Source organism: Mirounga leonina, unplaced genomic scaffold, assembly GCF_011800145.1.
Source record: "Mirounga leonina isolate KUSES-001 unplaced genomic scaffold, KU_Mleo_1.0 Mir_53, whole genome shotgun sequence".
Lineage (NCBI taxonomy): Eukaryota > Metazoa > Chordata > Mammalia > Carnivora > Phocidae > Mirounga > Mirounga leonina.
In genome coordinates this window covers 8,129,246-8,140,723 of record NW_023270807.1, presented here as the reverse complement: position 1 = coordinate 8,140,723, position 11,478 = coordinate 8,129,246, and the positions used below count along the sequence as shown (strand labels likewise).

At 54.8% G+C, this 11,478-nt stretch overlaps 1 protein-coding gene across 2 annotated transcripts; it reads left to right on the top strand.

Moving 5' to 3' along the window:
• The first annotated feature begins 776 nt into the window (after window positions 1–776).
• TREML2 (triggering receptor expressed on myeloid cells like 2) lies at window positions 777–10,922 on the top strand. Of its 2 annotated transcripts, XM_034991154.1 has the most exons (5): window positions 777–1,304; window positions 3,425–3,745; window positions 7,146–7,563; window positions 8,619–8,725; window positions 9,021–10,922. In XM_034991154.1, the coding sequence occupies exons 1-5, from the start codon at window positions 1,244–1,246 to the stop codon at window positions 9,113–9,115; spliced, it is 1,002 nt and encodes a 333-aa protein (XP_034847045.1). In that variant the 5' UTR covers window positions 777–1,243; the 3' UTR covers window positions 9,116–10,922. The 2 variants fall into 2 exon arrangements, with proteins under 2 accessions (XP_034847045.1, XP_034847046.1); XM_034991155.1 differs by lacking the exon at window positions 8,619–8,725.
• The last annotated feature ends 556 nt before the right edge of the window (window positions 10,923–11,478 follow it).

Sequence of the window (11,478 nt, the reverse complement as noted above, 5' to 3'; positions counted from 1 at the left end):
GGGGGAGCACACCTAATCGTGTAGGTCCCCCTCGCCCCCAATGAGCAGATGACACAGCTCCTGGACGTCAGAAGTCTGTCCTTCTGATTCTTAGAGCTCCGGACTGAGTGAAGGGTGGGGTCTTGGGCCAAATGCTGGGTCATTTCGGCTGCAGCCGGGCGGCTGTCTGGGCGAGATAGGGTTGAGCGAGAGGAAGTTGAGTGGGCCTGCGCGTGCAGCAGGGGGCCAGGCCAGGGGCCGAGGGGCTGGGGGCGTGGCTTCTGGAGAAGCGGGGGAGGGGCAGCCAGCGAGGGGGAGGCGGGGCGCGGGGGGCGGTGGGGGAGCTGGTGGGTGATTAGACGGGATGGTAGGAGAACGGGAGAGAGGGATAAAGATAAGGAGACAAGGGAGTAGTCAAAAGGAGAGACAGCTGTGGGGGGGGGGTGCGCGTGCGCGCGCGCCCTCACGTGTGACAGCACAGAAGCCCCTCCCTGAGCCCAAACTACGCTCTGAGCCTTAACAATTTGCATCATTTGTCCCTGTCGCTCTAACCGTGACAGAAATAAGATCGCCTGGGAGCACGGAAGGGGTTCTTTGCCAGTGTGAGCGAGAGGGGCTGCTCTGACCAGCCAGGAACTTGGCAAGAGAGACGGGGCACCATAAGGAACGCATCAGTGAGGGCTGAGGGGATGAATGAATGGAGTTGACAAGAACCTCCTTGCGAATGTGTGTTGGTGAAAACCTAGGATCCAAGGTGCCCTGTCCCAGCCCCAAGCCCCTACCCCTGGGTCTCTGAGCCCAGGGAATCCCAGGGAGTCCGCAGCTGAGGGTTCAGAAAACTCACCCCAGCCCCCTACACCAATCCCCTGCTTCAGGCTAGGAGGCACCCCCACCGGGCCAGTTTCCAGGGGGGGACTGGAGAGGATGGGAAGTCTTCTGACCCCAAGAACCCTTGCTGGGCTGGGGGGTGGGGTGTGGGGGGCCGACTGGGTGGAGCAGCCACACCTGCCTGAAGTTTCGGGGAAGAGGGCGTAAACAGCATCCAGCACCGCCCTCCGTAGGCTCTGCGGGCCCCGCTGTCTGCTGATCACAGTGGGTCCCACAACTTCCTCACTTCCCTAAATGGGCAACTGCACTTTCAGAACGCCAGGTCCTTCCCTGGCAGACCTAAGTGGCACATCCTGCATTGGCCTGGGCCCCTAAACCTGGATTTGAGGTGTCCCGCCCCCGGCTGGCCTGCGACTGTCCCCAGCTGGATGGAGCCATGGCTCCCACCTTCTTGCTGCTTCTGCCCCCGCTGCTGTGGTTCCAGGGCCCTGTCTCAGGTGAGAGGGCAGAGGAGCTGGCCGGGGAGGAGAGGATGGCCTTTTGCGGGACTCTCCCTCCCAGCTTTTCCTTGCCCAGTAATCTGGTTTCGTGCCTTGTGGGGTTGGAGGAGAAGGCAGAGGAGATGGGGCTGACCTAGTGGCTCCTAACCAGTAAGAAGGTCACGTCCCACTATCTGGCCCCAGGCAAAGCTAACACAGGACTCAAACTAAGATAAAGCTTTGGACCCTCTCTGGGTGGGCCCCTTCATCTGCCAGGCTTGGTCAGGACCTCCGACCATGGACACTTGATTTCCTCACCCAAAAAGTCTCCTTCCCTTGTCGAGAAAGCCCTGTTTGGTGCGTACATGAATCATTGCATCACGTGTGTGTGTGTTTTAACTGGCTAAGTGGCTTGGGCCACTACCCCCTGTCCTGGGGGGAAGCCATCCTTGAAGACCTCGCTCACCCCATAGTTACTAAATGCCCCTTGAGGGGGCCTCCCCTAATCCTGCTTCCCTTACTGCCATGGCCACCAAGTTACCCTTTCCTGTTCAGTTCTGGCCACCACCTGTGAGGGGGTGAAAGGTGGGCACAAACGAACACAGACCCTTCCCAAGGGCACCCCACCCCGCACCTCTCCTAGAGATCCTTCTCCCTCTGTCAGGGCAGAAGTATGTCTCCTGTGCGGAGCAATCCTGGGGTCCCCCAAACCTCCCACCCACCAAATCACTGAGTTGGGTCATTCTGTTTAGTTTGTTTGGGACAAAGGGATGCTCAGAGAGGGTGCTACCTTACCCCAAGCCTCAGCTGTAGTGCAGCTGAGTTGGAAGCAGGTAGATGTCTCCTGTCATGTGCGGGGTCCTTGGCTACCACAGCTCTGGGCTCGACTGGAGAAGTCTGGAGAAACCTGCGTTTGAGAAAAGGAAGCACGTGGAGTCCCAGCTACCTTCCAGGCACTGTCCTGAGGCCCAGTTCCCACAGCCAACCTGAAACAGATGGAGAAACAGAGACTTATGGGGTCTACTTACACAGTCAATGGTGGAACCAGGGTTTGAACCCATATTTATTTAGACTCCAAAATGTGTGCTCTGCACTCTGTCTTGCTGGGGAGAAATGTATGTGTGTGTGTGTGTGTGTGTGTGTGTGTGTGTGTGTTGACGGCAGGCTCTGGGGGGTGTGAGAGGAGTAAGTGCTGAGGTATGGTGGGCAGTGGAGTGGAGGGAGCCCATCATAGCTTTGTCCCTCTCCCTGTCCCCTGATTCCCCACCCCTACCCCTAGTTCTACTCTCTCCCTGCCAGCTGTGGATTGTGAAATGCACGGACCACATCTTATTTCTAGGCGGAGACTGTAACAGGCTGTGGACGAACAGTGAATAATTGTACAGTTCTTCGGTTTGCACTCCATTGGGAACTTAGATGCATGTTTGGTCATTTTTAATCTCTGGGTTTTATGCAACTAGAATGCTTTAAAATGAAATAGTACCTAAAATGAACTATGACAACTTGCTATTTAAAAGATAACTAGGATGGACTTATTTGTGAAATAAATAACTACTCTTCATTTTTTCAAATATTGGGTTTTCTTATCTATCTAAGTTGTTTGTGCTCTGGAATTTTATAACTTTGTGACTTCTGTTTGTGTCTGTGTATCTCTCTCACTGAGGACAAGACCCGGGTCTTTCCCACAAAACCCTGAAGTTGGGGCTAGTATCTTCCCATTGGGCTAGAAAATACCATGAAAAATGGGGCTGTGTCAGTTGGAGCTTCCTGAGTGTAAGGGCTGAGTTTCCTCCATTAGCCTGGGGGCTCCCTGAGGGTTGTGCCTGTGTCTCCACCATCAAACTGGGAGTTCCCTGAGCCCAGAGGGCAGGACTAGTGTCTACTCCAACAGACTGGAAGCTCCCTGAGGGAGTGGCCTGTGTCTCCCCCCTCGGACTGGGAGCTAGTTTTTAGCAGGGCCCAAGCATCTCCTCTATTGGATGGGGGGGGGGGTGTAAATTCTTTCAGAGTAGGGCTGTGTTTCTCCCTGAAACTGTTGAGTCCCATAACAGCAGGACAGTATCCACCTCCTCTCCCCTCACTCCGACCTTCGAGATGCCTCTGTCACCAGACCTTGCTCACCAGCGGTGTCTCCCCAGGTGTCCCTGCCGAGAACGTGTACACTAAAGTGCAGCACTTTGAAGGGGAGACTCTGTCTGTGCAGTGCTCCTACAAGAGCCGCAAAAACCACGTGGAGGGCAAGGTATGGTGCAAAATCAGGAGGAAGAGATGTGAGCCTGGATTCGCCCGGGGCTGGGTGCAGGGGCCGCGCTACTTGCTGCAGGATGATGCCAAGGCCAAGGAGGTCAAGATCACCATGGCGGCCCTCAGGCGCCAGGACTCCGGCCGGTACTGGTGCATGCGCAATAGCTCTGGGACCCTGTACCCTCTGATGGGCTTCCTGCTAGAAGTGTCTCCAGGTGAGCAGGCTTGCAGGGCACTGGGAGGGTAAGGGTGTCCTCCCTGCCCCGTACTCCACTCGCAGCAGAGGTAGTGAGAAGAATCATCCATCAGTGGGCGTGTTGTGCCACAGGGTTCTCATGGTTCCTTTACTGACATCTTCATGGGCATTATTGTCCCCCACTTCCCCAATGAAGAAAATGAGATCTAAAAAGCCTTCTGTGGATCTGACCTTGCCCAGGGTCACAGAGCTAGCAAGTGGGAGACAAGATTCAAACTTCGGGCTCTCTGCGCTTTGTTTTTATTCCATCATCTGTTCAATATATATTCATTGAGTCCCAACTCTGTGCCAGGGACTAGACGCAGTCTTGCCCTATGAGAGATGACAGGTGATCGTACATCATCAGACGAATAATTGTAGATAACAATAAATGTTCTTAAGAAAATCAAACAGTGTGACAAACTAGAAAGTAACTCAGTGGTGGGGGAGCTATTGAAGCACCAGAGACCAGAGAGGACCTCCCTGGCAGATGACATCAAGCAGAGCCTTGCATGAGGAGAGCTTTCTAGCCCTCTTGAAATGTGGGTGCTTCATAATCTAGGTGGGGAGAACTGCATGTGGAAAGGCCCTGAGGTGAGAAAGAGCTGGGCTTGTATAAGGCAGGGCTGTGTGGCTGCCCCATATTGAGTGTGGGGCACAGTGGCAGGAGATGAGGTTGGGAGAGTCAAACAGCAGCCCTAAAGTCTATGATGTGGAGTTTGAGTTTTATTCTAAGTACAATAGGAAGTACTGGAGAGTTTACAGGGGTGTGTTGTGGCTTGTCTTTAAGATTATAACAGCTGCTGTGTGGAGGATGGATTGTGGAAGGGTAAGAGATGAGCAGAGAGACCACTGTGGGTATTCTGGTCGAGAATGACAGTGTCTTAAAGTAGGACGTGGGCCGTGGAGGTGGAGAGAAGTAGAAGGTTTCAAATCTGTGATGTTCAGACTTCCTGCCCACCCTGTACACTTTGGAGGTAAGACAGGAGGTGAACGAAAGGGAGGAATCAAGAGTGACTCTAAGGTTTTCTATTCCATCAGCAAGGTGCATGACAGTACCATTTATTGGGTAGGGTGACTCTGGAGAGGAGCCAGTTTGGAGGAGAAAAATCAAGAGCTGTCTTTGGTCATGTTAAGTTTAAGACACCTCCTAGAACTCCAGGTGGGCAAATGGATCAGCAGTGAATATATCAGCCTGGAGCTCAGGTGAGAAGTCAGAGCTGGGAATATACTTGGAAGTATCTCTGTGAAGATAGTTTATTTTTATTGGTTCTTTTTTTAAAGATTTTTTTAATCCATTTATTTGAGAGAAAGACAGCAAGCACGAGTAGGGGAGGGCAGGGGCAGAGTGAGAGGGAGAAGCAGACTGCCCACTGAACAGGGAGCCAGAGGGAGAAGGGGCTCCATCTCACAACCCTGAGATCAGGACCTGAGCCAAAGTCAGATGCTTAACTGACTGAGCCACCCAGGCGCCCCTCTGTGAAGATAGTTTAAAGTCTAGGGGATTTGAGAAATCTATACAGACAGAAAGAGGATTAGTTGTTGCTTAGGGCTGGGGGAGAAGAAAGGGAGGTAGAGGGTAATAGCTAAAGGGTGGGGATTTCTTTTGGAGATGATGCGTATGTTCTAAAATTGACTGCCTGCACGACTCTGTGAATATACTAAGGGTCATTGAATTTGGTGCTACAAATGGGTGTGGTATATGGAATGTGAATAATATCTTTAAAAAGCTGTTAAAAAATCAAGGGGATGTAAAAGTTCTCCCTTCAGTATAGAAAAAGAGAGAAGGGCCAAGCCTGAGGTCCTCCCACATTTATATGATAGGAAAGGGTGAGGAACCAGCAAGAGAATCTGAAAAAAGCAGCCCGTGATGATGACATGAGTTATCCACCCTTCCCCATTTCCCTGACCCACCTGCACCCCCCTCTTCGGTTGTGTCTGAGCTAGGGCAACTGCTATCTCTAAGATGTGGGGCCAAATCTCATTCCCCCTCTCCGGTTCTGCTTTAGACCCAGGGAATCGTTGAAACCAAGTATATCGAAGTCTTAATTTGCAGGGATACAAACATGAAATGGTTTTGTTTTTTTCTTTGCATATCCCCCACTCCCTCCATTGTCAAATCCCATGGTTTACCTTTTAAAGACCATTTGGGGAGATTCCAACTTTGCAGACCTTTTCAGTTATTAGGAAATAAAAAATCCTCAGCCCATGTAAAAACTCTAATCTTCTAGCAATATATGCTCTTCTACTCCTTCTTGAAGACCACACGTTACGGCCCAAGCCACCCAGAGTAGGGAAGAGTGTAGCCTGCTGCCTAATTCCCTCTCCTTCATCTCGGCAGGTGGGGAAGGTGGGGTTGTTCTCAGTACCTCGTCCTGCTTTCTCCTTCCAACCCCCTGGTGCACTGAGGCAGGAATGAAGAAAGGGAAGTGGTTGTGTGACTTCACTGCCCGCCGTAGTTCTCTTTCTGTTGGGTGTTACTCTTTTCTACCCAGCCCTTTGCGATCCTCTGTAAGGTGGGTGTCTAAATGTTGGCTCTCCCAAGTCACCTACATGTGAGTTCTCTGAAGGGTCTTTGAGGTCTCCCCACTGCTGAGTAGGGTGATGAGGGAGGTCTGGCTCCAGGTCAGCCTCTTCCCCTATCCCTATTCTCACCAATGCTGCTTGTTCTGGGTTCCCTTGCCCAGAAAGATGGGTACCTTTCATGGTGGCCATTTGGCCCTCAGGAGTGTGTTCTTGCCATGCACAGTCATGGGATGTGGCAGCCCGTGCCAGCCCTCTCTCTCTCCCACCATCTCTCTCCAATTCTCTCGTTCTCTGCGGAGATAGACTCCACCACGCTGCCCCAGATGGGACCTCACGCTTCCTACAACCCCTTCCTCTTCCACCATCCAAATGCCAGCCTCCTAGGAAATGAGAGGTAAAAGGCTGAGGGTTTGGATGATAGGAGCAAGTGTCTCTTCGTAAGCTCCTAAGGAGGGCATCTGACCCTGCTGCTGGAGGCATTCTTTGGAATGTGGGCCTTCGATGCTTCTTTGTCCTCATTTCTGGACCCTGGTCACCAATTATGGAGCACCTGGAAAAGTCCCTGTTCAACATCATAGTGAAGAGATCTCTTTGGCGCACAGGAATGAGAAGGGTCTGGAAGTGACTAGAGAGATGGGGACTGGGAGGGAAGTTGGCCTGACAGGGTAGGTTAAAGAAACTGTGAGAGTCTCTTCCTTCTTTACTGTGCCCACTTCTTCTCCCTGGCAAACCCACATATGATCACACAGCAAAGCAGAATCCTGGGTCCAAGGTCAAGGAGGGGAGATGAGGATCTGCTCCCATCGGTGAGGCCCCCTACTCAGTCTAATGTTCCTCTCTCTCTGGCCCCTTAGCCTCCACGACCAAGAGAAGCACTCCTCTTAGACAGCTGGCCAATATCCTCAAGAGTGGAATTGTTGTCACATCGGGCCCAGCCCCCACCTCAGGCCCTGATGCCCCTTTCACCACCAGCATGACAGTGCTCACACCTGGCCTCCTCACCTTGACCAGACTCGTGACCCCTGCTGCCTCAGAGTCCATCAGACTGACCTCCATGACGGGCTTCAGCTTCACCAGCACTGGCCCTTCCGCCACGGGGCCCAGGAGGACCGTGGAATCCCAGACAGTGACTGTGTCTCCCAGTGATGCCAGAGCCTCCTCTGCTGGCCCAGCATCCATGTCCACCAGGGCTGGGCACCTGCACACCCGATCGCCCACCACGGGAAGGTGTCATACTAGTGGGGATCTCCTCAACAAATTATCCCCTATCAGGTACCCGTGGGTCCTGGGCTTGGGTGACTTTTGACCAGATAAGGCAACAATAATTGGTGCCTGAACAGACCTCAAGGTGCAGATGTTATAGCAGAGCTTTCCTTTGCAGGAAGTCAGTCTGGCCTGCTGCTGAATGGGAGGTGGGTAGGAGGCCAGATGCCAGGGTGGAGATGTGACATAAAGGATGGCAGTAAGAAGTAAGGGTTGGGGACGGGCAAGTGTAAGAGTCTGTGGATGGAGAGGACAAGGTTGGGGCAGGACAAGGATGTGGCTCTGGGGTAGGAAGTGGGAAATGGTGGGTGCTTTAATTTGGGCTCCCCCAGAAGCAGCCTCTGGGACCAGGAGTACTGGAAAGAGAGTGGGGAAGGGAGACAAGGAACAGTTGGTAGAGAACCTAATCAAGCTGGCCACCATTGTGGGCAGTGGAGCTCAAGCCTAGGGGAGGCTCTGGGGCCCAGGATCAGACTCCCAGCTGAAGGGCGAGGGAGCTGGGGTATTGATACAGCTACTCTTGCACCAACACTACTCGTGTTCGTCATCAGTGGGGGGCTGCCTGCCATGGGTAGCAATGAGGGCTCTAGGAACAGGAGAAAGTCCTCAGGCTGAAAAAAATTTAGATGGAGGTGCTGAGGGCTGGTGCAAGGGGATACAGGCCATGCACCTACTGCATCTGCTTCAGAGGACAAAGGAGGGAAGGGCCACAAGGAGAGCCTCTCTCTATGAGGAGAGCAAGACTCTCTGTCTCATCTGTCACAAATGGGAGTCTCTAAGAGTTCTCATCCTCAGCGATGCAGTCATGATTGAGGGAACAATGGAGGGGAGGCTCTAAAGTGGAAAGATGCCCCCCTCCACCTGGGACTTCTTCCCCTGACCTCTGAGCTCCTCACTTCCTCCTGCCACAGCTGGGTCCCCAAGAAAGGGAGGCAAACACTCCCACCAGGGCTGTGAAGATTTCTCCAGGTCTGGGCTCCTCTCATGGGGCATGCAGAAAGACATGGGTCAGGGTGGGGGCAACTGGGTGCTCACCTCCTCCCTGCTCTGTCCCGTCCCCTCAGGCACCAGGATTCATATCCCATTGTGCTCCTGGGGATGCTGATCTTCCTCCCAGTGTCTGTGATGCTGATCCTGGTCTATGGGTTCTGGAAGAAGAGACACATGGGAAGTGAGTACAGCCCACCCTCCCAGCCTCCTGAGGGCAGAGCACTGGGGTTTGATACACTTGACTGCACTCTGTCCCCAGGCGGTATGTCCTTCCCTGGGTCCAGCCACAAAGACTACTTGGCACCCAGGCGAGGGAGGAGGGTGGGCAGGCAGGAACAGCACAGCATGACCCTCTGGGGCTGACTTGGCAGGAGGCAGAGGGCAGAGCCAGAAGAGGGGATGGACTGGCCCAGGATCATGGGAGGAGGAGAGAGCAGGAGCCCTGCCCCTCTTCATCTCTCTCCTTGTTCTCACAGGCTACAGGGTGTGCAATGATCCTGCTAGACCCTGGAGGGACCCACTCGGAAGACTGGAGCCTCCGTGGAAGCCTGCTTGGTCTGAGGCCACTTAACTGTGGAGTGCGTGAGCTCCTCCTGGAGGGGCCTTTGGAGGCCAGAGGAGGGTGAAGATGGGGACCTGTCTGAACTGGAGCCAGGCTGAGGACTTGCTCAAGGCTGGACTCAGGCCTCCCCAGAACCAGAGGCTGCTCTTCACCTGCTCAGTCACCTTGAGCTGCGAACCTGGGACAGCCCCCAGAATGGGGAGTGCCAGGCAGGACACCCCAGGGGAAGCCACCGAGGGGATTCTGCTCAGAGCCACAGAGCCCTGGGTCCCAGCTGGGTGGTGGGGAAGTCCTGATGGTGCTGTACACAGAGAGCTCCAGGTCCCGTGGGCCTCAGAACCCCTTGCTATGGAGCAGAGGGGAGGGAGAAGACAGGGGGACAGAGGTCCTCTCCCCATCTGGAATCCTGTGTCCTCAGCTTCCCTCTGCTCCCCTCAAGCTTCCCCTGGGCTTGGGGAAGAAAGAGTCCCAGAGGCAACCAGTGTGTCAAGGGCCCCGTCTTGGAGGGGAAGGAACAGCGACTAAGAGCTGGAGGTCCACAGGGGTGTTGGCAACAGGGGACCCCAGAATGGTCCAAGTCCCCCACCCTCAGGGCCCTGCGTCCTCTGATGGGCATCTGGATGTGCCCTGTCCTGACAGCAGCTGCTTGTCCCTCAAGTCCTGGGAGCCAGCAGAGCCCACCCTCCCACTGGTGCTACCCATTGGCCGGCCCTCCCTGGAAAGCTGTGACCAGGTCGCCCAGAGACTGGCATGCAGAGGCTGCACTCGGGGCTCTCTCCCCCAGTTCCAAGCTCCAGGTCTGAGCTCCCACAGGAGACTGAGGGCCCTCGAGAGTCCGTGGCAGGGGAGGCCACGGCTCCGAGAAAGAGTAGATCACCCACCTTCCCCCGGGACTCATCGTCCCCTGGGAAGAGAGGAGCTACTTGTGACCCAGCAAGCACAGCTTGGAGCAGGGCACAGCCTGGAGGAACGCCTGGGTGGGGAAGAGATGGGGAGGATGGAGCCAAGGAGCCTCACCAGGGGTCCAATGGCCCTAGGAGTCTGGCCTCTGCTTCACTGGCTCTTGGCTCAGACTTGGCCTCTTCCACAGTGAAGACTGGAGAATATGGGCTGGATTTGTCCCCTGGAGTAGGGCCTCCACCAGCCTGGAGCAACTGAAATAAGCACCTAAGGGTGGATGTGACATCTCCACTCTGCGCCCCGGGGCAGGGACCTCCCCGGTGCGAGAGCAAATGTCACAGTCAGGAGAATGACACAGCCCGGGCCTTGATGGGTAGCTGGGGGGCCTCTCCAGAATGGATGCGGGGAGAGAGGAAGGGGCAGGAGGTAATTCTGGGGGACAGCAGGGAGGAGGCACCTCTGTCCTACGTCCAGGAGAGGGCACTAGAGGAGAGACTCAGATTGAGGAATGGACAAGCTTGGTGCCAGGACACACACACACACACACACACACACACACACACACTGAAATCCATCCTCCTTAGCAGGAAGGTGTGGCCACGACCTTGGTGTCTAACTGGGGCGGGGCGGGGGGCGGTGCTTAACTTCCCTGGGGGAAAATAGCTCCCAAAGAGCCCCACTCCACTCGAGATCCTACAACTGCACGCTGACAGCCCTGCCTCGTCTGAGAACAGGATGTCCTGTGGGAGAGCCGCAGAGGACTCAGGACTGGGACTCAGTGAGGCCACCTGTCACTGTGTAACCGTGTGCGAGTCACTAACCCTATCGGGTCTCATTTTCCTCTCTTGTGAAAGGGGACACTAACTCCTACCTCTCAAGACTGCTTTCAGGATAAAATGGAGCGACCTGAACCTCACACAACTGAGTTAATGCCTCGTGATTGCTGGTCCTCAAGCTCTCCTCTATAGCTCTAGTGGGCTTTGTCTGCATTGAAGACCTTTGGACCCTATTTCTCTGTTTTGCCCTCAGTTGGAAGGGGCCAGGGAGGGTAGAGGGGCACACGGTCAGGGCCCAGGTGGTGGGGGCTGGACCCAGGTGGAGGCCTTTGGCTGTGCCCTGATGCTAGGCAGGGAAGCTGTTAGGAGACCTACCATCCCTCTTTGCCCAGGATGAGGGGCTCCTGGAATGGGGTGAGCCTGCACGAGGTGTCCACCCACGGAGTCTGCTCCCACATGAACTCCACAGTAAGAACACAGGGCTCTGAGAAAGGGGTCCAGACCCCCTGCCCCAGCTCTCCACCTCCGATGGGCCTGGGTGGCCTCTTTGGACCTCCAGTGCTCTGGGACATTTTCCTCAAAGCCCCAGCCTCTCATTTTCTCCTTCCTGTTCTTCCTCCTCTCCCTGGAGCTGCAGGTGGACCCCGAGCTGCGGCAGTCGGAGGGCAGGCAGGTGCAGGGCAGGTGGGGCTATCA

Excerpts from the sequence above, each read along its gene's own strand:
- TREML2 (XM_034991154.1), top strand. The coding sequence starts at position 1,244 with ATGGCTCCCACCTTCTTGCTGCTTCTGCCCCCGCTGCTGTGGTTCCAG. Across the intron at positions 1,305-3,424 it reads GTTCCAGGGCCCTGTCTCAG|GTGTCCCTGCCGAGAACGTG; the intron begins GTGAGAGGGCAG and ends GTGTCTCCCCAG. Across the intron at positions 8,726-9,020 it reads GAAGAAGAGACACATGGGAA|GCTACAGGGTGTGCAATGAT; the intron begins GTGAGTACAGCC and ends TTGTTCTCACAG.